The following is a 24,720-nucleotide window of genomic DNA, read 5'->3' on the forward strand; positions in this document are numbered from 1 at the left end:
TAACAAGTGAAACTAAAACAACACTGTTGCTCAAAATCTATGAGAACCCCTTTATCAGACTGTAGAAGGTACAGCAGACTGGCAGACCATCTCAGACCTGTCCTCGTAAACAGCAGACGGACATTTGTGGGCCACAACCGCACCACCTCACACGACGCGAGACTGCTAACAGAGCACTGACACAAGAGCCTTGCATCACATTTCCAGAAACGAAATCCTGTCATTACGTGTCACAGAACACAGAGACCATAAAGCTGTGAAAATGACAGTCTTCAGATGCAGTTAACCCTAAAAATGTAACTCTTTAGTCCAGAAGTGAAATCTTTTCTGAGGGAAATTCTCCAGTTCAGCAAGAACTTAGGAATTCGGAAGCTAAGAACTGTGTGTGTCCTCACGAGGCTGGACTGCTCTAACTGTCACCCAGTTCAGGCTTAAATGCTACTAATGACAGAATGTCAGACACCAGAGATGAACCAAAAGTTCTGCCTCTCTCATCTGATTAGTGTAACACAGAAAAACTATGTGAGGTAGAAGTATTCGTAAACTCCAATTTTTAAAAAAACATTAAAAAATTGTACAGATTTTTCTCCCCACATTTTTTTTTGTTTTCACTACCCTACAAATCACTAACAGGCAACTGACAAAATATGGTATACTTTATCTTGAATTCACAGCAGCAAAATCCAAATTCAAAGCATAGTTCCCTACTTCATAACCTAATACGTGAGGAGTAAAAACCTTAATTTTAAAATTACCATATTCAGATACAGACATTCCATGCAAAGGATAAAGAGGGGGGAGGGTCAGTAGATGAACAAAATTAATGCTAAGGTTAATTAATGTTAAGGTTAATCTAGAACAGAGAAAAAAGTCACCGGTACAGAGAAATCACGAGTTGGATTTTAACAAAGAATCAGTGAGATTTGACTTAGTGCTCTTGATCAAGAAAATGACCAAATCTAGGGAATAATCTTGGCAAAGAGAAAACAAATTTACTTTCCCTAATTAAACGGCTCCACGAGTAGGTAGCCTCTCTACAGAGAAATCCACATTTACGCTTAACACAAATATATAATTTCTCTACATAGTATCATATACAAAAAAAGCAAAGCCTCAAAGACCTATTCTACGCTCTGAATTTCAAAGCATAATTTTTTCACAGATTTTACACACACCTACATTTTTTCCCCTTTATCTTTAAAACTTAACATACATACTTTCAAAACCTTTTCTGCATCCTCAGTATTTACATGTCTTGGCTCCCTCCCTCTAATATCTATACTCACAACTTTTTGAAACACTGTTGAACAATCTGTTTTCTTCCCTACTAAAAATGCTCAGGGCCACTTTTGTGTCATACTGTTCTTTTATTACAATCTTCTGGAGTTAAAAAGAATGCACCTAGAACCCAAAGATACTAGAATCTGATTTAAAACGAAACCTCAATAAATAATCTCTCTGGAATAATATTTGGGATGGCTGACCACATTTCCATAAAACATGTTCTAACTTCCATACTATTAAGTTTCTATTCTTGCATATGCCTCAAATTGAAGAAAATATTCAACCAATTTTCAAATAAAATAAAACCTAGAAACATGAAACACTCAAGTTAAAAACACAGACATAAAATTCCAGTCCCTAAACTGCACATGAATATTTTATGAAATGTATTTAAAAGAAAAACCTGAAAAATGTGACTGGATATTAAGTGATATCTCCTTTCTTCAATTTTGTGATTAACAGGTCTTTTATTGGTAGTAAACTAGAGCAAACAATCAGAATAGTACATATGCAGTATTCAGTACACACAATAAAAGTTAAAGGAATTCAAAACCTGTATAAAACAAAACACTGGAGAAAAAAATCATACAGCTCAAGAGATACAGTGGGAAAGGTCCTCTCCATCCTGTGATTACAGCTTGTACTCTGTACCCAACAGAACTTATGCACTTACCAAAATAATACACTTTTTAGTACTGAGTGTATTTAAGAGGATTAAACACATTTTCTAAGAATCTTGCAATGACAAATAAGTGACCCTTTCGCTGGTAATGCAGACCTTTAAAAGAGGAAAGTGGGGATAGGAAATTAACTATTTTGTAACCATTTTAAATAATTTCTCATTTTCCAAACACTGCTTTCATAACAGAAGTGTTTTACACTTGCACAATATTAATTACTTTATTATACATGGAAGCCTGTGGTAGGCTGATTACACAATAAGACTGCAAACAACCAGTGGTACTTTTCTGACGTCAGAAGAGTACATAAGACTGAAACATCACCAAAAGTACATAAAAAACTCATCAGCATAAACATCAAAGTACATTAAAAATATAATCAGGAAAAAAATACAATTGCTAAAAAGTGGTTCAGAGCAGAGCCACTGTCTACCAGTGGCTTCAAATGGCAATTAGCGTTCAAAGCAAGTTTGGATGACTTTACAGGACCCTTCTACAATACTGACTAACGCACCCTTTTAACATGTACATTACACAGGCTGCAACTTCACAAAGAGGCGCTGATGTAGTCTGTTACCAAAGGAGATACTCTTAACCCTCACATCGGCTCTGTCACCAGTTGGAATTACCACCTTATTAATATCCACAGCTCTGAGTATGTGGGGCTTTATTATACATGGACATCTGTGTGGGTTGTTTTTTAAAAGGGGGGAGGGGCATGTTTGACCTATTGTTTGGTGTTTGGATGCCATAAAGCATAGGAAATGCACGACGATTCATGCATTGGAATGTGAATCATTCTAAAATTGAAACTGTTCAGACAGGGAGAAGAGGGAACCAGGAAGGCCCAGAACTCTTAAGAGAGGACAGGTTAAGAACCAAAATAACATAAACTCCCCCAGAAGTGTGGGTGACACGTAATAACACAGACAGAGAACAATGTTTTTAGGCCATGTATAAATACCACACACCCCAAACCTCAAAGAATTATGTAATTCCAACTTGGGTTCTAATACTGGAACCAACCAACCAGTTTGGTTTTAATACTTGGGTTTTAATACTGTGCCCACCAGCTCTGGATGGAGTCACAGCCTTCTTACAGCTGGGATAAGGAGAGGGTGCTTTTTTTTTTTTCCTTCTCTTATTAAAGCTATCATTCCAGGCTTTGATCAAAGATCCAAGAATATTTGTTCTACCAGGCTGGAATGAATGTGGTTTGGAAGATCAGAGTACATTTAAAAGCTGCAACAAAATATAGGTAGCCAACATCTCAGAATTTTGGATCAGCCCAGATGGAGACAGCAAATTGAAATGTTTTCGATCCCTTAAATGATGAAACGTATATCACATCAGCCCAGATAGAGCAATTTGAAATGTTTTCGATCCCTTACTTATGTGATGAAATGTATTATCATACTATCTGTAAATTGGATATTCCATTACAGTGATAACGTACAGAATTCCCATGCGTTATTACACTTTCCTGAGAGTAAAGCAATTAGAATAACCTTAATCCTAGCAACAAAGTTTTTTTTTGTGGATTTTTTTGTTTTGTTTTGTTTTTTTGTACGCTTTTTTTTTTTTTTTTGCATTTAAAACTTTTGGGCTATTCCCTGACAATCTCTACATGTAAATTTGATTGCTAAACATTGTCACTTCGAATGTCAAACTATTTTAATCTATTGATTTTGATTAAAAATCATAATACAAACAGAGCTAAAATCACACTAACAAAATAAACTAAATATGAAAAGTTGCATTGAAAGGGCATTACATTATTCTTAATAGGATCGTGTAGAAACATTCCAATGGCAGTGTTCTCAAAATAAAACAAAATTACATTAGAAGACCTCCAGCCTGGTCACTCCTGGGACCTTACCTGTAACTCTGGCTGGTGGGGGTCTTTACTCTGGTACTACATGGCTCACTAACATCAGACATCATGTTTGTATACCCTGAGAAATCTGACACTGAAGTCCTTGCTCTATGGTCCACTTCTCCATTAGAGTTAGTGATAAAGGTCATTGGCACCCTGCTGCCCGACTTGAACTGAGAACCAAACGCTTGTGCGAAGTTCTCAATCTGGTACGTTGTTCTAGGCTCTACGTCTTTCTGAGGATCTATCTGGCTAGCTAACTCCTGAGATGGAATCTGAAAGCTTGTTGAGGACTCTAAGTTTTTCTGTTGTTCCTTCTGGCTAGTCAGTTTCTGAGATGAGGACTGGAAGGCTGACGACGTCTCTAAATTCTTCTGAGAATCTATCAGGTCGTCCAGCTCCTGGGAAGGTGTCAACTGCTGATGTGTGGCATCCAAAGCGGATAAATAAAGACCTGGCTGAGACCCAAACAACATCCCAAAAGGAGGCTTTGGCAATGAAGATGGCAACACTGAGGTAACAGACTGGCCGAAACCACACTCCAAAGGAGATGTAGTGTATATCTGTTTTTCTGGGAATAAAGTGTGGTTGTGGAGAGGAGAAGACAGGCTGACAAACTGGAAACCATGTCCCAGAGTAAAACCTGCATTCGTGGATTTTTCAAAAGCCTGTTGGAGGTATTTGGAGTATTCTTGCAACATGGTCACCTTGTCATTTGAAGGAGTTTGGCTGCCGGGGCTCAAATTTTCCTCTTGAACCAGTTCCGAGTGTTCTCCTGAGGCGTGCAGATCCACTCGTGGTTCCGCTATGCTGAAGGGGTCCTCCTTCTGGCTCTCCGACTTGTTGGAGTACTGATCCAAAATACTCTGTAAAACCTCGTCAGGAATTCCTGACTTGTCATGACAAGACTTAATCTCCGCGTTCAGGGCGGAGGAATCAATAAGGGACAACGGGGCCTCACTGTCCAGAACACCGACGCCGGCGGACTGGATGACGGACTGCTGGGACACCATGTGCCCCACGTTCACGGAGAAGGCACTGTTGCTGCTGGCGGTGGGTAGGTATCTTCTTTTCTTTGAGAACTGCATGGCGTCGTCGTAATTACTGCTTATCTGACCTTGTTTGCCACCTGTACTCTGGAGGAGACTAATAGTCTCCACACTACTGTTTGACACCATGCCAAGGGAGCCGCTGGGTTTCCCGGACAAGGACTTCTGCCCAACCAGGTCTGGTAACGGTGACACAAAATTCAGGTAGTTTTTATCGGTACTCTTCCTGCTTCCTTTCTTGAAGATCAGTTTTGGCACCCTCTTCTGGAGTTCGTCTATGCCAGGGCCAACGATGCCTCCACTGGAAGACACAGTAGGCATCTCTACGGAGTAACTCTGCATGTTTATACTGTTGGACAGGTGGGGTTCATTCGCTTTCCCCGTCTTGGGCTCCTTGCTCTCAACGGCGAGGCTCTTGGACTTCGCTTTTCTCCTCGAAGAACTGGTATTTCCCTGAGACAACACAGCCAGGCTACCCACGCTGCCGTGGCTGCCGGAGGACCCAGGCTCCGCGCCGGGCGCCCCCTTGCCCAGGGCGTCCCCGCACGTGCGCCTGTGCTTCAGCAGCCGGTCAGTCCTGGAGAAGTACTGCTGGCAAGTGTCGCATCTGTATGGCTTTTCTCCGCTGTGCGTGCGCTTGTGCCTCTCCATGTGGTACTTCTGGATGAACTTCATGCTGCACTGGTCGCAGCCGAAGGGCTTCTCGCGGCTGTGGATCTTCTCGTGCCGCTGCAGCAGGTACTTCTGGATGAAGCCCATGCTGCACTGGCCGCACTGGAAGGGCCGCTCGCCCGTGTGGATGAGGACGTGCCGGCGCAGGTGGTAGGAGCTGCGGAACGCCGCGCTGCAGTGGTCGCAGACGTGGGGCTTCTGGCTCGGGGACAGCACGGCGCCCTCCCCGTCCCCCGCCGGCGGCGGCTTGGAAGAGGCGCCCGGCTTCCTCTTGGCTTTGATTCCCTGAGATTCTGGCTTTGGCCTCTTGGCCTTCTTGACGCTCGCGTCCGGCTTGGGCTCCTCGGGGCCGCGGGGGTCGTCAGTCCGGCCGAGCAGCACGTCGCGCGGGTGCGGGTGCGGGTGCGCCTGCGGGGCGGGCGGCGGCGGGTGCAGGGCGCTCAGGTCCTGGATGACGCCCGCGCCGCCCCCGTCCCCACCGCCCAGCCCCTGCGCCCGCTCGTCGGCCCCCGCGAACAGCCCCCCGTAGTGGGGGTGGGGGGCGCCCGGCGGCTCGTCGGGGTCGGCCGGCTTCTCCTGCTTGATGCTGACCAGCGACTGCAGGAAGCCCCAGGAGGTCCTCTGCGCCGGGAAGGCCGCGCCGGGCGCCGCCGGCTCCTTCTTGAAAGTCACGTCCGGGGCGGGCGCCGGGGGGGGCTCGGCGGCCGGGGCCGCGGCCGGGGCGGCGGCCAGCACGCACTGCGGGGGAGGGGCGGCCGCGCCCGCCGGCCGCGCGAAGCTGGCGACCGGGGGCAGCCGGTGGTTGAACATCACCATGCCCGGCGGGAAGCTGGGCTCCATCTCCGCCCGCCCGCCGCTACCCGCGCCGCCGCCGCCGCCGCTCAGGAACGCGCTGCCGACTTTCATGCCCCGGAGCAGGCCTGGCTGAGGAGAGGAGAGAGGAGTGGGCCGGCCGCCGGCCGCGGCGCCCCCGCCCGCCCGCCGCCGCCGCCGCCCGCGCCCGCGCGCCCGCCCGCCCGCCGCCGCCGCCGCCGCCCGCGCCCGCGCCCCGCACTTACGGGTCCCGCCGCCGCCGCCGCCGCCGCCGCAGCCGCCGCCGCCTCCGGTTAATAAAAATAACGCCGTCCTCTCCACAATGGAATTAAAAGCCTGCGCGGCACTGCGCAGCCGCGGCGCGGAGCCTGCCGGGAGCTCGGCGACCCGGCCCGAGGGCCGCGGCGCCGGCCAACGCGCCTGCGCGGCGGCTTCCGCCCGGCCGCCTGTCAATCACACGGGCGGTTGGGCGGAGGGAGCCCCCCGGGAGGGGAGGCCCGGGGCTGCCGGGCGCGATTGGTGCGGCCGCGCGCGCCGGGCGGGCTGCGGGCTGTGCGGCTGCGCGGCGGCGGCGGAAGGCCGGAGGGGACGCGAGGCTGCGCACGGCGGGGTCGGCCTCTCCTGTCTCTACGGCTTGCGGGCCGGCTGTTGCCGCCGAATCCCTGCGAGGACCCGGGGGAGCCTCGGGGCGCTGTGGGTTCTGCCTGCCTTGCAGGGGGCGTCCAGTGCTCGGGGTCCGAGACGGGGCGCTTGGGGCGCCCATCCTGGGCTGGCACACTCTTTAATAATGGGTGCGGACCCTCTGCACTTGTGGGAGGGGCCCGCTTTGAAACCGCAGCGGAGAGAGGTACCGTTGCAAAAAAGGGGAAAAAAAAAAAATTGTCTTACTGCCAACCTACCTGAAGGCTACGGGGAGAGGAGACCGCGTGTAATCCAGGCGCGGCAACCCTGTAAAACACGCCCACACACATACTTCATCATCAGATGTTTTTTAAATGCCCGCATACCTTCGCGGTCTGGCTACTGACTCTGCCGGCCCTGTTCTGTTGCTGCCTGGCCTCTGTGTTATTTACGGAAAATGGACCGCCAGGCCCCTCTAACAGTCTTCCTTAGAGCCACTCTCCCTTCCGTAGTATAGGGTACTGAGAAACGCGGGCAAAATCACTATAATTTGTTTTCTTAAGAGAAAATCACAAAGCAAAATCATGAAATCAAAGATCAACAAAAATCGAACAAGTATATATTCATTGCCTAATGTACACACAAAGAAGGCACCCACTTTCTTGTTAAGCATGCCGAAACTTAAGCCAGCAGCTCTCCTAACCAAGGCTGTATGTAAATCCCAGAGGTTTTTATTCATAGAAAAACCAGCCCTATGACAATAATTTCTTTCCATGGCACGTTTTCATAATGAAATTACAAGTCCATTGCTTCACAGTATTTCTAGCCAAATAACTTCTCATGGTTAAATAAGAAATGACGTCTCATTGAAATTTCCCAATTGGAAACTTAAAAATTATTAGTTTATCCTTATGGCATCCGGTCCCATTACTTCATGGCAAATGGAAGGGTAAAAGTGGAAACAGTGACAGATTTTATTTTCTTGGGCTTCAAAATCGCTGCAGACAGTGACTGCAGCCATGAAATTAAAAGTTGCTTGCTACTTGGAAGGAAAGTTAGGACAAACCTAGACAGCGTGTTAAAAAGCAGAGACAACACTTTGCCAACAAAGGTCCATATGGTCAACGCTATGGTTTTTCCAGTAGTCATGTACAGATATGAGAGTTGGACCATAAAGAAGGCTGAGCACTGAAGAATTGTTGCTTTTGAACTGTGGTGTTGGAGAAGACTCTAGAGAGGCCCTTGGACAGCAAGGAGATCAAACCAATCAATCCTAAAGGAAATCAACCCTGAATATTCTTTGGAAGGACTGATGCTGAAGCTGAAGCTCCAATACTTTGGCCACCTGATGTGAAGAACAGACTCCTTAGCAGAAACCCTGATGCTGGGAAAGATTGAAGGCAGGAGAAGGGGACGACAGAGGATGAGATGTTTGGATGGCATCATTGAATCAATGGACCTGAGTTTGAGTGTACTCAAGGAGATAGTGAAAGACGGGGAAGCCTGGCATGCAGCAGTTCCGTTCAGTTCAGTTCAGTTCAGTCGCTCAGTCGTGTCTGACTCTTTGCGACGCCATGGACTGCAGCACGCCAGGCCTCCGGGGTCACAAAGAGTCAGACACGACTGAGCGACTCAACAACGACAAATGGCTGCTCTGAGCCTGCTCAAAAGCTTGTGCTCCATTGCTCAGTTGCGTCCAACTCTTTATAATTCTTTGGACTGTGGCCGTCCATGGAATTTCCCAGGCAAGAATACTGGAGTGGGCTGCCATTTCCTCCTCCAGGGGATCTTCCCGACCCAGGAGTCAAACTCATGTCTCCTGTGTTTCCTGCATTGCAGGCAGATTTTTTTTAACCTGCTGAGCCATCAGGGAAGCCCCTCAAAAACTTAGAGACAGTATTTAATAGTATTTTGAGTAGAGAAATATTAGTATTTTTCTAACCTTGTGCAACTACATTGAAGTATTCTGCCACTCAAACTGCAACTCTGATACTGTCAAGTATAGTTAAGTGTTAAAAGAAAGACAGAAGATTCACAAACTTCAGGCAGCAATGCCTGTGAGAAATGAGGCTGTCCCTCTGCTCGGGGTGGCAGTGTTTAATGGTAAGCTGGGATGCATATAAGCTAGTCCAAGCATGAAGGGCAGCAGGACACTCATATGAAAAGCCAACTTTGTTCCTCAGTTATCAAGATAAGAAACCTGTCATTTCTCTCATTCACTCTGTCAGCCTTGAGATACTCCAAGCCGACTTACCTCTGTGTTGTACACCCCATATATCAGGAAGATGAAGAGACCCTGTAAAATAAAATGGAGGGAAAAAGCTGTTAACGCTAATCATTTCAGCAGTAGAAATACCTGAAATAAACTTTCCTGGGAACAGACAAAAGAAGACACACTTCATCAAGGTCAATTTATTTTTCTATTTTTCAACATTAGAAGCGGTACCTTGAGCATTTATAAGATAACATACCAACACATCACTTATAGTGCTTGTGCTATTCAGTTTTCCTTAGAAATGAAAAAATAAAAATGCCATCCCAGGTACCTAGAATATTAATTAGAAAAATCAGTATACCAGTCTCTGAAAGACAGCTGGGTAATGAAAAACAAACTCAAACGATGTCATCAAAGGGATCAGAGAAATAGCAGTAAGCACCAGTATTTATAACCAATGTTTTAGACAACAGCAATTAGAATATATTTGTTACAGTCTTCAATGGGGTAAAAAAATTTTTTTAATATTAAAGTATAAAACAGCTGAAAGGATAAACTTAGGGTGGTAAGTCTGAATAGTTTTTAAATATTTAAAATGCCACTTCAAGTTAAAATTTCACATTATCAGCTGTTGTGAAACTGCACACAATTTTATTGTATCCTATATGTAATAAAAGTTCCAAAGATCTGTATTTATTAGTTCTTAGCATTAGAAAATACTTAATTGTAAGATATAAATTAAATCTGTCTCTTAAATCTAAAATTGCACAAGGAACTATATTCAATATCCCATGATAAACCACAATGGAAAAGAAAATAAAAAAGAATATATATGTGTGTGTGTGTGTGTGTCTGTGTGTGTGTGTCTGTATAGCTGAATCACTTTACAGTAGAAATTAACACAACATTGTAAATCAACTATACTTCGGTAAAATAAACATTTTTTTAGATCTAGTATCGTACATTTTAAAAGTAAATAAAACTGATGTGGCTTAAACTTAGTAGAAATAATATGGAGCAAGAAATTTCCCCTGCGTTTTTGCCTTACAGAGGAAATAAAAATCTATATCATATTAGTCTTGTTAGGTACTAATAAATCAAATACTAAATAGGTGTCTGGGGTAAAATCTGGACATGATTCAAATAAAGTAATATGGCATTTTCAAAAAGAAAATATTACAGGAAAATTTAAATATTTGTTTTACCTCTGAATACTTACATCTTACAGACTGTGGAACCACCCTAGAACAAGGAGACTGAATAAAACAGAAATGAGTTTTGTTCTTTGTTCTTGTTCTTTTTTAGCAGACTTTATTTTTTAAAAGCAACTTTATATTTACAGAAAAATTCAGAAGATAGTACCGAGGGTTTGCTTATATCTGCAGTCAGTTTCCTCTACTGTCAACATTTCACGTTAGTATAGCACTTTTTTTACAATCAATCCTGTTGGTTTTCAATACCATTATCTATGTAATGCCAGAAACTAGAACAATTACAGTACTCGCACCCCATCTGTCAAGTTGCCTTTGTCAAGATATCCAGAGTGCGGACTGAATTCAAGCTGCTTAAGTAGCACTCATTTTCTAGGCTATTCGTACATATTCTAGATCATTCAAGAAAAAAGTACTTCTTTCTCTGATTTATGAAAACGCTGTAAGATAATGGACATTCCTCCTTCCTTTGTGTGTGTGAGTGTGCGTGTTCAGTCGTGTCTGACTCTTTGCGGCCCCATGGACTCTAGCCAGTCAGGCTCCTCTGTCCATGGAATTTTCCAGGCAAGAATAACTGGAGTGGGTTGCCATGCCATCCTCCAGGGGATCGTCCTGACCCAGGGGTGGAACCTGCGTCTCCTGCACTGGCAGACGGGCTCTTTACCACCACAACACCTGGGAAGTGCCAGCCTTCCTTTAGTAACTGCTGCTCTTTATTTCATGCTGTGTTCTATAGTTGTAAAATTAAGAGTAGGTCATTCAAACTTTAATTCTGTTTGTGAGATAGGAGTATTTTGCTTTGTGAAATAGATAAGTTCTTTTTTTTTTTTTTTAAGAATTTGCCATTAACACAGCATTATATATGCTTAATTGCCTATCTATCAATCTGTCCATCCTCTATCACCCATCAACCCATCTTACATTTTGGTACAGAAATCAGTACACCCTCCCTAAAGTCAGTATTGTTTACAGTCATACATGACTTCATGACTAAATACAATTTCCTGTATATTGAATAATATGCACTATAATATCAATATATTAGGAAATTTAGCTGTTTTCATGAAATCCATTTGATGCTCTGAAAATCATCATTTCTCTTCTATAATGTGTATAATTACTCCAATAATTTATCTTGTAAATTCAATTTTCTCCAAGAGGAAAAAAAATACAGTCACATTTTCCCTCACATCTTGGTGAAGTAATGAGAATATTTGTATTTATTGCACTTCCATGTTTCTTGTTACACATTTTAAATTTTAATACATTTATCCTTAAAGTACTGTAAAATGATCAACATCAAAACTCTCCCTGTTGAAAAAAGAAATTGGACTGAAAAGAGATTTTTAAATAAAAGCAGCTTCAGTCTCAAACATTTTTTTTCTCCTTTTCCTGTTTCTTCAACAGAAGCACTTAAGAGCATGATGAGCAAGCCCCCAGATGATGACTTCCCAAGACCCCAAAAAAGTCGGAGCCTCGAAGCCACTCCATGAACGCCTGCCTGTCTTCCTCTTGGGTTGTGCACCTGGACCGCCACAACCAGTTGAAAGGTAAAGCGTTAGTGATAATTAATTTTTAATTGAACTGTATGCTTCACCCATGATGCCTTCAGCTATTGAACAGTTGTGATAGTTTACACCTAACTCAGGAATTTCATGAACCCTGCACTACTGGGTTAACATCGCATTTCCTCTATTTTCCAATGAGAAGAATCAAAACAGAAACAGCGAAACATAGCGGTCCTGAGCCGTAACTATGACCCACTCTCCAACCCCCGCAGAGAATACCTTTAAGAACAGCTGGAAGGAACCAACTGCCAAACTTCAACTGGCACTGAGGTTCCTGGAGCTCCTTAGGCCCACATTCTGTGCTGCCAGGGTGAATACTGAAGTATGCCACATATCCAGAATGAATGACCCCTCACGTCTGTGAGGGAGTTTCTGCAGTTCCATCCACAGACACACCCATCCATCGTGTGTTTGGAGTCCTTATCTATAGAGGTACCAATTTCTCAATATTTTAGTCCTTGTAATGTGAAAAATGTTAGTTGCTCAGTCGTGTCCAACTCTGACTCTTTGCCACCCTATGAACCATGTAGCCCACCAGCTTCCTCTGTCCATGGGATTCTCCAGGCAAGAATATTGGAGTGGGTAGCCTTTCCCTTCTCCAGGGGCTCTTCCCGACCCAGGGATCGAACTTGGGTCTCCCGCATTGCAGCAGACACTCTTTACCGTCTGAGGCACCAGGGAAACCCCTAGTCCCCGTAAAAATTACGCCGATTGGGAGGAAGCACCCCAGGTGTGGCTGGATTCCTGTAGAGTGTGTACTTATGGGCAAGAGCCATCAAGGGGAAGAACACCAGGATGTTACATTTAATACAGAAGTTAATAATAGAAACTTAAGGGGAGAAGGTGGGACTCATCCTCTGTTTCTTTATTCTCATTTATCTATGAAACTTTCAAAACTGAGGCCGCTTTGTAAATACTGTTACAGAAGTCTGTGGAAGAATATCTGCTGATAGATTCATGGGCTGATATCTAGTCGGTTATTTCTACATTGATTGTTCTGAACTTTCATAGGGCACTTCGTGACTGCTACAAAACAGTCTTCTTTTAAGTGCTAATATGTTCTTTCCAGGCAATACAAAGAACAGGAAAGGTGCCACCATACACAGTATACCGCCTACTCAGGAATCTGAATAAGATTAACAATGCTAATATATGTAGAGCCCTCTCAAAGCACTTGCATTTACATAATTCCGTTAGCTCCTCACTACAATGGTGCCAAGTGGGCGGCGTGCGTATTAGTAGCTTTATTTTATACATGGGGATCTGGAGGCTCGCTCGGAGGGCCAGCATGCAGACAAGCTGGCGGAGCCAAGGACTCGTGAGTTCTCACTCCTCACATGATGCTCTTCCACACACGCTGCCTTCAGTAGACACCTTCATAACTTAAGTCACCAGCTTCAAGATAATGCAGTTGGAAAGACCCTTCACAGCTGGGGTTTGCTGGAAGCATTTTGCAATTTGATTAGCTCAAGATCAGGGACTCAGTCTCCGGTAATAACCCTGCTCCTCTGCCAGCCTAAGAGGGGCTGGCAAGTGCAACAGGAAATGGGCTTCGCAACGGTGATCCTTAGCTGCTCTGTGCCAGGCCCCGTCTTTTGTACTTTCCTACCAAATTCTCATTCAATGATGTCTGCTTGCTAGTTGCTGGGAAACGTATCTTTTCACATCAAAAGGCTGCTAAGTAACCATACAGTCAAATATCCTTATCATTATCAGCATCTCCTGAACTTCTTTGGATGGATGGCCCTCTCCGTGTGTTTATTTATTTATAAATCATGCTCCAAATTAGCTGCTGTTAACAATTGCCATTTGGGGGACAAAATCCCATAGAAACAAAGCATCAGGGGACATTGGCATGTACGCTCCAGGTTGCTCATGGCAGCACGGGGCGAGGTGCCAGAGACCTGGAAACTGCAGGCCCTACGACCTGAATATGGCAGAAAGACTGGCACCTCCAGCCCCTAGACTATCAGGCACCTGAAAGGGTGAGTGAGAGCTTGCTTACTAGCTGGGAGAGATTCCCGTGCATTGTTAAATGAGAAAAACAAGAGGAAAAGACAGACACGTGCATTATATCATCTCATTTTTGCAAAACGAGTGACAAAACCTTCCCTTCCCCTTGCCCAAATAGAACTGATTAAACTAGAGAAAACGGTAGAAAGTGTCACCAAACCATTTATTATTTTACACATGTTGGATGTGAGTGTGGTCTCATAAGCAAGTGGACACAGAAGTTTGAGCCTTAGGAAGGATGTCTGGGATGGAAATCTGTATGGACTGGGGGTCATCAGAGTACATGTGGCAAATGAAACCAACAACTGGGTCACTATGTTAGGGTGTAAGTAGAGACAGTGCCTTGGACAAGGCTCGGGGGGTGGGGGTGTCCTTTCTGCTGCAGAGACGAGCAGAAAGGAAAGAACCAATGATGAACAGCAACGTCCTCCTGCACAGCACAGGGAACTATCTTCTATATCCTGTGATAAACCACAGAGGAAAAGAACATGAAAAAGAATATGTACGTATAACAGCAAGTCTGCCGTACGGCAGAAATTAAACACAACACTGTAAATCAGCTCTACTTCAATACATTTTTTTTTTAAAAAACAAAGAAAAGGGCCAGTGAAGGAGGAATCAGGTTAAAAGAGGGTGTTTCCAGGGAAGACGTGGGAGGAGCGTTTCAAGGAGGAAGAAATAATCAGTGGCAAACACAGGTTAAAGGGATCTAGTTCTGGCACTTGCCAGCTATGTGAGGTTGGGCAAAGTACTCGCCATCTCTGTCGCTCACTTTCATCTTGCATAAGAGGCACACGCTCATTGTAACTGTCTCATAGGATTGTTACAGGAATTCAATGGTTTAAAGTGTCTATAAAATGCTTAGAACAGACCGTGGCCCGAGGTAATTGCTACTGAATGATAATTGTCACATTCAGGTCAAATAAAGGCCCTGAAGCACCAATGGACTTGGGAGTTATTTATTCATTCCATTTATATTTGCGTCCCTGCTGTATTTTAGGCATGCTAGATATTGCTCAGTCAGTAAGTCATGTTTGACTCTGTGACCCCATGAACCGCAGCACGCCAGGCTTCCCTGTTCTTCACTATCTCCCAGAGTTTGCTCAAACTGATGTCTGTTGAGTCGGTGACGCCATCCAACCATTTCATCTTCTGTTGCCCCCTTCTCCTGCCTTCAATCTTTCCCAGCTTCAGGGTCTTTTCCAATGAGTCAGCTTTTCACATCAGGGGGCCAAAGGATTGGAGCTTCAGGTTTAGCATCAGCCCTTCCGGTGAATATTCAGGGTTGGTCTCCGTTAGGATGGACTGGTTGGATCTCCTTGCAGTCCAAGGGGCTCTCGAGTCTTCTCCAGCACCACAGTTCAAAAGCATCAATTCTTTAGCGCTGAGCTTTCTTTATGGTCCAACTCTCACATCTGTACATGACTACTGGAAAAACTATACCTCTGACTATACAGACCTTTGTCAGCGAAGTGATGTCTTTGCTTTTTAATACACTGTCTAGGATTCCCTGATATCTCAGCTGGTAAAGAATCCACCTGCAATACAGGAGACCCTGGTTCAATTCCTGGGTCAAGAAGATCCCCTGGAGAAGGGGACAGCTACCCACTCCAGTATTCTGGCCTGGAGAATTCCATGGACTGTCTTTGTGCATGCAGTCGCAAAGAGTCAGACACAACTGAGCAACTTCCACTTTCACCGGTTTGTCACAGATTTTCTTCCAGAGAACAAGCATCTTTTAATTTCGTGGCTGCAGTTCACTCTAGATAGATTCATGAATAAAACAATGAACTTGCTCTTCATGGAACTCACACTCTGGTGAAGGAGATTTATTGGATGTGGTTTATGTGAGTTGTTCTCATCACGAGACAGGCTGACCCTGCTCCTTCCTCACAACTACCCTCTGATGTGGGTACTGTAATAATCCCATTTCACAGATAAGAACACGGAGTAGCACAGGGGGACTTGAAAAGTCCCCGGGGGCCAGGAAGAGGCAGAGCAGTCTTTGAGCTGAGCTGGGCTGGCTCTGGAAGACACCTCCTCGGTCTCTACACTTGTGGTCTCCAGGTGGCTGCTGCTGACCTCACACACAGCCGCTGCAGAGGCACGGGGCTGGGGGCAGTACCCAGACTGCAGTTAAGACGGCATTGAGCAGCGGCTTCTTTATCAAGAGAGGTTGAAAGCATTTCCACAGAGAAGCAAACTAACAAAGTCCAAACTCGTGGGTTTATTTTGTTTGCATGATAGAATAAGAAAATGGCTGAAAGGTGGAATAGTAAGTCTGTCCTTTGGTTAAGTCTGTCTCAAATATCTGTTTCCACTATTTTTTTGCAGTGAGCTAGGGGAACAGTCAAGACTAAGGTCTCTCGTGAATGCCTGAGGGTCTATATTTGGCACTATTTATTAAAGCAAAGTCAGTGTAACTGAAATATCAGATCCACATGTGGCAGAATCTCATTCTATTACAAAAATCAGAGATGACGAAATGTATTCTTGACCAGATTTGAGACAGCTAAAGCTTGCAGAGGAAAGATCAGAGTTTTTTGGTCAATGTAAAAAAATTGAAAGAGTAGTCTTACCTTTTCTTGGTATGGTTCTGAGTAAGTAGTTCTCAGGACTCTACATTGTTCATACACACCCCATTGGTTCTGATGCGTAATAAATTGTCAAATTCATTCCACTAGCTCTGTGACCTAGGGCAAATTACTCCATCTCTCTGTGCTTCAATTACCTCATTATAAACGGCAATAATAATAGTACCTATCTCAGAGATTTGTTGGGATAATCAAATGAGTTAAATTTTAGCACATGCCTGGCTCGATATAAACATTGTGCACATATCTACCATGTACAATGAACAAATCATTTTTTAAAGTACAGTTGATTTACAGTATTATATTACTTTTAGGTATACAACATAGTGATTCAACATCTTTATAGGTATACTCCACTTAGACTTATTGTAAAACACTCTCATATTCCCTGTTCTGTACAATACATCCTTGTACCTTATTTGTTTTATACATGGTGCTTTGTGTTTTAAGGAATAATCAGCAAATATAAGTCTGTTTCACTTTAGAGATGTTGGAGTTTGCCTTATCTGAAGACCAAGTAAATTCTATCTCGTGACAATTTTTAGGCATTGTAATCACAGGGTGTGGGTAGTAAAAAAAAAATAGGAGGAATTCCAAGACAGAATGTGAAGAATTTTAGCAACAAAAATGTTCTTCTAAAGCTTTTTTGAAGTTAAGATAATTGGCCTGATATTCTCTAAGGCTTGCATTATATGGGGGTTAGCATTTTACAGCTCTCTGCTACAAGGACTTCAGAACACAGTTTAAATTTTCTATGTCAGGTCCCTCTTGGTTGCAAACGACAGAAACCCCACTGAAACCAGATGAAACACATACAACAGGAGGAGATTTATTGAAAGTATACTGGGGTAGCTATCAGAATTGAATAACTAGCTGAATAATTAAATCTCAGAATGGCAGGAAGAGGGATGTGAAGATGTCTCTGCCTGCTTCTCCACATCCTCCCAGACCATTCTCCTCAAGTGGGAGATGTCATGCCCAACAAGGTCCAGGCTCCTGGTTCTTACAGCTCTACACACAATCGGGAAGAAACAACTTTTCTCTCCAAAGTCAAAAGACACGATTCTGGCCCCAGTGGACTGTTGTGATTGGCTCACACTGGTCTACAGTCCTACCCCTTAACCAATCGAGTGACTGGGAAAAGCAAGATCCTGAGAAAAGACGGTCTCTTCCCTTCAGACCGCCCGGCTGAAGCCATGGGGAGGGATGGACAGAAATGTCTGACCCACCAGGAAGAGTTTCCAGCAGACAAGCTCACTGTCCCCAGGACTCACAACTTAGTGGGAGAGTAAAACAGACAAGGCTGTATATAAGAAATACAGATGCACATAGACTGAAAAAATTAATGAATGCAAAATGAATAATAAACTCTGTCAGTGAACAGAAGAAATAATAGTGCTTTGAATTTGACTTATTTGGTGTTCTGCTTTAATAATGTTTCCAATGAGTTAAGTCTGCTTCGAAATGTTGATTTGAATCTTAAATAATTATATCAAACATTTTTAAAAATGCAGAAAGGTTAATACATGTGAATTATGGAATTAAGAAAATGCAAAGTTAAACATGAAAGGATCAGAATTTCCCTGGTGGTCCAGTGGGTAACACTCCCAATGCAAGAGGCATGGGTTCAATCCCTGGTCAGGGAAATAGATCCCAGATGCCAGAACTAAGACCCGGCATAGCCTAAACAAATAATAATAATAATAATATGAAAGAATCTCTCGTGAATTGGGATTCTGAGTCTTAAAAGAGGAGGGAGCATCATAGTGACCAATGAGAGGTCTCAATGCCTGAGAGACAAAGATTATGTGAAAAAAAACCTGCTTGGATGGAAAATCCTGTTTAGAGTCTTTGTAATTTTCCGCTGAGTCCAAAGTAGTTATTTACTCTGGATAATGGCAGAGTTATTAAAAGAATTCTAAGAGGTAAGTCACCATAGAAGCTAATAATGTAAAGATATATAGGAATAATTAGAAGGGGGCTTGCGGGGAAAGGCAGAAAACCACAAGGGGAAGCTATTAGAAAACCCCAGAATGGAGGCCAGGATGCCTTAGTGAGTACAGAGGTGAATGGAAAATCCGAACGTGTGGGTCAGGAAAAAAAGTTGCCAAGTTTGATGGACTGGATACAAGAAACCAAAGAAAACCCAGTGCCAAAGAAATGTGAATATTTTCAACTTGAAAGTGGAACAGCAGAGGGGGACTTGCGATCATAGTGTGGACAGGAGGACCGGAGGGCATCATGTAGAGACTGAGAAGGGCTTGGCCAGGCCATTGTGCCGGAGAAGTGGATGCAGGGACAGAAAGACAGGCCTGGCTTTCCGACAGGGCATGCAATTCAAAAAGACTGCACTCTGCTGGAACAGATTTTGCAAAGCAACCCAGATTATACTTAAAAAGTGAGTGAGAATACCACTGCCACTTACCTTCTGCGCATGCTCAGTTTTCTGTGTCATTCTGGCCCCAGTTATGGCTGCTTCACCGATCCTTGCCTATTAAACTTTCAGTGTTCCCTAACTCAGAGCGTCCCTGGGGGCTCAGACGGTGAAGAGTCTGCCTGCAGTGTGGGAGACCCAGGTTCGATCCCTGGGTCGGGAAGATCCCCAGGAGGAGAAAATGGCAACCCACTCCAGTACTCTTGCCTGGGGAATCCCATGGACAGAGGAACCCGGCGGGCTACAGTCCATGGGGTCGCATGGGTTCCCTACTTCAGGGTGTGGATTTTGACCAGCATGATGGAATTTTGCAGAAGGTGCTATTTGGTGTCTGGATTAACCTGAAAGTCACAGGTGTCGGATGGGACATTTGCAAACCTATTTATACTTTCTTTAAATAATGTTTTTCATATATGAATGGTTTTGTTTATTTATTTCTGGCGGCACTGGGTCTTCGTTACTGCGTGGGCTTTCCTCTAGCTCCTGCGACCGGGGCTCCTCTTCACTGTGGTGCGTGGGCTCCTCACTGCCGTGGCTTCTCTTGCTGTGAAGCACAGGCTCTTGGCTCGTGGGCTTCAGTCGTCGCGGCCCCCGGGCTCCAGAGCGCAGGTTCAGTGGCTATGGCTCGTGGGCTACGTTGCTCTGTGGCATGCAGGGTCTCCTGGACCAGAGATCAAACCCCTGTCCCTCACACTGGCAGGCGGATTCTTTACCACTCAGCCACCAGGGAAGCCCTTGCTTACACCTTTATGATAAGCTTTGGGCTGAGTTTTCAAACAAGCAACGCACACACTGGTCTTCCCCACCAGGATCTGTGCTCCTTCAGGACACAATCTTCTTATTTGCTTTTCCAGTCTTGGTGACACATTGTGGGGTACTTAAAAAATGACCCCTAAGTGACAGAAATAAAGGTTGTAAGAGCGAACAAGTGATTACCCAGTTTGCTCTGCTAGTGAGTGGCCAGGCCAGAGCTGGAATTCAGGCCCTCTGCGCCTAGGCTCATGCACAGCCTCCAACGCCATGCTCTTGGGTCTCCATACCAGGCAAAGTGGCCCTTCTGAGCTGAGCGTGGTTTCCATTGTAAGGAAACTGTGACTCGTAAGATTAATTTGCTCTGGCAGCTGGATGCTCAGAATCAGAAGTGTGGCCTGCCATTAGCACCTCTGTGCTTTGTCCTCATTTCTGAGGATCTCTATAAACCATCTCAAGCTCTTTTTGGAAAAGGTGAGAAGCAAATATACATGCAGCAAATATTTAAAATCCCAGCTCAGTACCTGTGGCTAAGAATGATGACATCTTGACTGCATATTTATAGTGACCCAATTTCTCTTCCTTAGCTTTGGTAGAATTTCTCAAGCTCTTTGAGTTTTTATTGAAAATTAACACAAAACTCAAGACTCCTGGATTACTTAAAGAAAGATTTAACCTGTTAGAAAAAAACCTTGACTGAGAAGAGGAATGTTTAAGGAAATATATTGATTGGGATGATTCCCTGGAGGAAGAAATGGCAACTCACTCCAGTATTCTTGCCCGGGAAATCCCATGGACAGAGGAGCCTGGTGGGCTACAGTCCATGAGATCACAAAGAGTCAGACATGACTGAGCAACTAAGCATGCACATACATGCGTATGATATATTGGTATGATCAGCATATATATTGACATGCTAGAATACTTGCTGACATTAAAAATAATTTTCATACAATGTTGTTAATTTTGTGGGGAACTGCTTAAGATATGTGAGTGAAGAAAAACAGAATAAAAAAGTATTGGGTATATAAAAGAAAATGCATTTAAAGAGAAGAGAGGAAATATGGCAAAGTATTAATGACAATTACTGTGAGTTGTAGGACTATGGATTATTTTATTTTCCATATCTACTATATATTTTTTGAACTTTCTATTTTTCTTATTATCAGAAATATGCTTTCTAAAAATAGGTTTTAAAAGATTTTTTAAATAGTATGAGGTAAAAATATTCTAGGCTGTTAAATGACAAAAATCTGCATACAAATTTGTGTCACAATATAATCACAAAGATACAATGATATACATAGAAAAAAATGGACAAAAATACACCTAAATGTCTCTACTATGTGGTAAAATTTAAGAAAATGTCCTTTTTCCACATTTTTTTCCTGTTTTCCATTTTTTTCTGTTTCTCCAGTGGATGGGTGTGTCTTTTACAATCAGAACTGCTCCTCCAGAGTAATATAAAAAGCTCCGTGGGCCTAAAAGCCTAATAAATCTGAACTATCCCCAGTGGCTACTCTGCTAATTATTTGTGAACTATATCTGTCATGAATCTAGACTTCCACTTGCATTTTTAAAAAAAGATGTCACAACACATTTCTGGGAGAGTTTTGCAAAAGTAGCTTAACATTTTAGCAGGATTGGACAACCTGTTGAGTTTCCTAGAACGTCCCAGAAAATCGGAGGTAGCGACGACTTCCACACTTCCTGTTGTGTCTAGGAAGATAATGACGCGGCGTGGACAGTTTAAGGAAGACGGGGCATCTCGCTGCTTTGGTGTCTGGAAACAGCATGGAGGAAAGTTGTTGATACAAACCCAGAAAACCCCGTGGTGGCCTCTTCTGTGCAAGTGGGGCAAATTGCCCCAGGCAAACAAACTCACTGAGTGGTTGCCATGGTCTGCTGAAAAATTCGGAAAACAAAGAAAACCTAAAAATGTTGGCATGTTGAAACAAGTTGTATCTTCTGCCAAAGTCAACTTTATTTAGTTCTTGGAACTCAGACCATTTGCACTTGGAGTCAGTAGTTCAGCAGTTTCTCAGATCAAGGTGCTACACTGGCCAAAAGCACCCTGCAGGTAGGACTTCATCATCTGTGTTCACTGAACAAATACTGTTGAGCATGCACTGTGAACATGGGTTGTTGAGTGCTTTAATTGGCCGGATATTCAGCCTTCAGATCTCTAGTCTCCAAACCATCTCATCAAGTTCAAGGGCTCCTCTATCATACATATACCAATCAGTGTAAAATTACATGTTAATTTTATTAACATGTGTGTTAATTACATGTATTTGACATGTAATTATTACATGTATACCCCTTCCCCCCCCAAAAAAAAAAGCTTTTTGAAAGAAGGAATAAGTATGAAACTTTAAAAATCAACAATAAGATGGCACAAGTCCAAAATGCTTGGAAATCCCCCCTTAAATCTAACCCCAGGCATAGTATTTATTTGTAAGAGCCAGAACTCCTGAGGCTGGCCTGTGCAAGTTCCCGTTTCCAGTTCCTGGTATTTAATTTACTCCTTATAAATATTTGCATAGTACTTTATAGTTTGTGAATTACTTTTACGGAGCATGATCTCATGTTGGCCTACAACGTCCCATTCTAAAAACTAGGAGAAGCAGCCATTTGCCCAGTGTTGCAGAGCAGCAGAGTGAAGACAGAACCTAGATGCTGCGGCTCCTGGTTGGCGTTTTTCTGGTGTCGCGCTCTCTGACTTAACAAATAACATGGCTTGTTCCTGTTTGCTTCTTTTTCTTTTACTGTTACAGTTGTCATCTTCACCCACTTCGTGTGGTATGCCAAAAATTAATGGGTGAATTTTCTACAGAAGATACTGTGTAATCACCATTTCTTAAGATGGATTTAAAAGCTCATTTAACCCACTTTTAGATGGCAAAACTGACTAAATCTACTATTTCTGCCAAATATCTTGAGTTTTTTAGGCAGTGAGTTTTTGGACCTAACCTAAAATCTGGTGAGATTAAGCAGCTCTCAGGAGCAGTGGGTCCATGAGAGCTGAAGGTAGCGTGGATCTCTGTGGCATACCCACAGCCGGAGTTCTGGGTTCTAGAACTAAATTGTCCCCAAATCCTGAATGATTAGTCATTCTTTTTTCAAAATTTATTAGCATGATATTACTGCTCTCCGTGCTAACTCACTTCAGTGGTGTTTGACTCTTTGCTGACCATATGGACCGTAGCCCACCAGGCTCCTCTGTCCATGGGATTCTCCAGGCAAGAATACTGGAGTGGGTTGCCATGCCTTCTCCAGGCGGTCTTTCTCGACCCAGGGATCGAACCCAGGTCTCTTATGTCAATCTGCTTTGGCAGGCGGGTTCTTTACCCGTAGCGCCACCTGGGAAGCCCGTTACTGTTGAGATCAGGTCAAAGAACCTTCACTCCTAAACAGGATAAAATACGGCTTGGAGGTAGTCTCCTCATTCTCTCACTCTCTGGTTAAATTAAATAATAGTTACTCTATAAATTGAGCAGGCTCTGGCCCTTGAACGGATGGCCTGGAGAGCTATGTCTCACCTCGGTGCTGACCTCAGAAGCAGCTGATCTTATGGATACAGGAGAGTAGGAAGCGGCAGCTTGGCATCAGGTCTACTGACAGTGAGAGCGCTGTCTCCAGCCGAATGACTTTAATATGAAAGTAGCTGGGAGAGGCCTCTGCTTGGCAGGGGCACTCAGATCGTCAGGACGCCTTTGCATGGCATCTTGAGAGCTCTGTTAGGCTGCCTTCTTCAGGCCAGAGTTCTTCCGGCTGAAATAAGCACTTCTGTGTTACTGCAGCAGTGGGCTTCCAGCAAGCTTGGAAATACTCAGGAGCAGGCCGCACATGTGCCCCACCTCCCCCAGCCGTATGCAAGCGTGCACACACAGCTGCGAGGGGACGCAGAGCTGCTCCGTGCGGTGGGAGAAAGATCCGCCTGGGGTGCGAGGCTTCTGCACCTCTCGGCGGCCCTTCCGCCACCAACACCGAGTGCCGGCCCTTCAGGCACTTGACAGGGTTTCAGGGATCCATTGACCGGCGCCCAGCACTTGTCAGAGGCGTCTGGGACGCCTGACAGTTGTGGGATGGGATCTGTCAACTCTCCCTAGAGTCTCCGAGTGCTGTTTCTGCATGAACTTACGTCGTCAGAAAGCAATATATTCAAATAGTGTTTGCACGGTTTCCTTCAGCCAGTAATGACATTCTCTATGTGAATTTTTAAGCTGAATTTTTATTCTTTTAGAAGCTATACATATACAGAGGGTACAGAGTCAAATGGTTGCCCAAGACTTGTAATAAAAAACATGGACCTCCACCTCCAGTTTCCCATTCCCCAGAGGTGACTAACTTTTACTCTTTCAGCTGATTGTTTTCATACTTAACATGTCTAAATGATATGCTTATCTGACTAGCTCCTAGTTCTTGGTTTTCGTTCCATCCATGGACATTCCACAGTGAAAAATGTGGACTGGGCTCCCCGTAGCCCCGCTCTACTCAATGACCCTGACTCTCCTTTCTGTGGGTTTACCCCTTCTTTTTCGTGGAGTGTGTCCTTCAGTAGCTTCCTGTGAAAAGGTGAACCGGCGGCCACACACATCTGAAAATGCCTCTCGTTTCTCCCTCATGCTTGGCGGACTGTACTGAATTCTAGTTTGGAAGTGATTTTCCCTCAGGAGTCGGAAGGCCTCTCCAGTTATCCTCCGGATCCTGGGGCTGCTCTTCAGAGCTGGACGTCATTCTCACTCTTGATCCATTCTGTGAAGACTGCATTGTTCTGCCTGGAAGCTTGTTGATCGTTAGTCCCAGCGCTTGCACAGGTTCTTTCTATTTATTTATTATTCTAAACTTTACTTTATTCATTTAGTTTTATTGCGGTATAGCTGACTCTGCCGGGGTCCGAGGCTCCTGCCGAGCGGGTGTCGCGCTCCGCCCCCCAC

At 44.3% G+C, this 24,720-nt stretch overlaps 1 protein-coding gene across 1 annotated transcript; it reads right to left on the reverse strand.

Annotated features, from left to right (window-relative positions):
• Positions 1–2,141: 2,141 nt before the first annotated feature.
• On the reverse strand, positions 2,142–6,482 carry ZNF281 (zinc finger protein 281). Its single transcript, XM_061161103.1, has one exon. It carries the CDS (start codon positions 6,465–6,467, stop codon positions 3,840–3,842), a length of 2,628 nt encoding a protein of 875 aa, XP_061017086.1. The 5' UTR covers positions 6,468–6,482; the 3' UTR covers positions 2,142–3,839.
• Between the last annotated feature and the right edge of the window lie 18,238 nt (positions 6,483–24,720).

This window comes from Dama dama, chromosome 14, assembly GCF_033118175.1.
Source record: "Dama dama isolate Ldn47 chromosome 14, ASM3311817v1, whole genome shotgun sequence".
Lineage (NCBI taxonomy): Eukaryota > Metazoa > Chordata > Mammalia > Artiodactyla > Cervidae > Dama > Dama dama.

Bases quoted from the DNA above. Each gene is read 5' to 3' on its own strand.
- ZNF281 (XM_061161103.1), bottom strand. From the start codon at position 6,467: ATGAAAGTCGGCAGCGCGTTCCTGAGCGGCGGCGGCGGCGGCGCGGGT.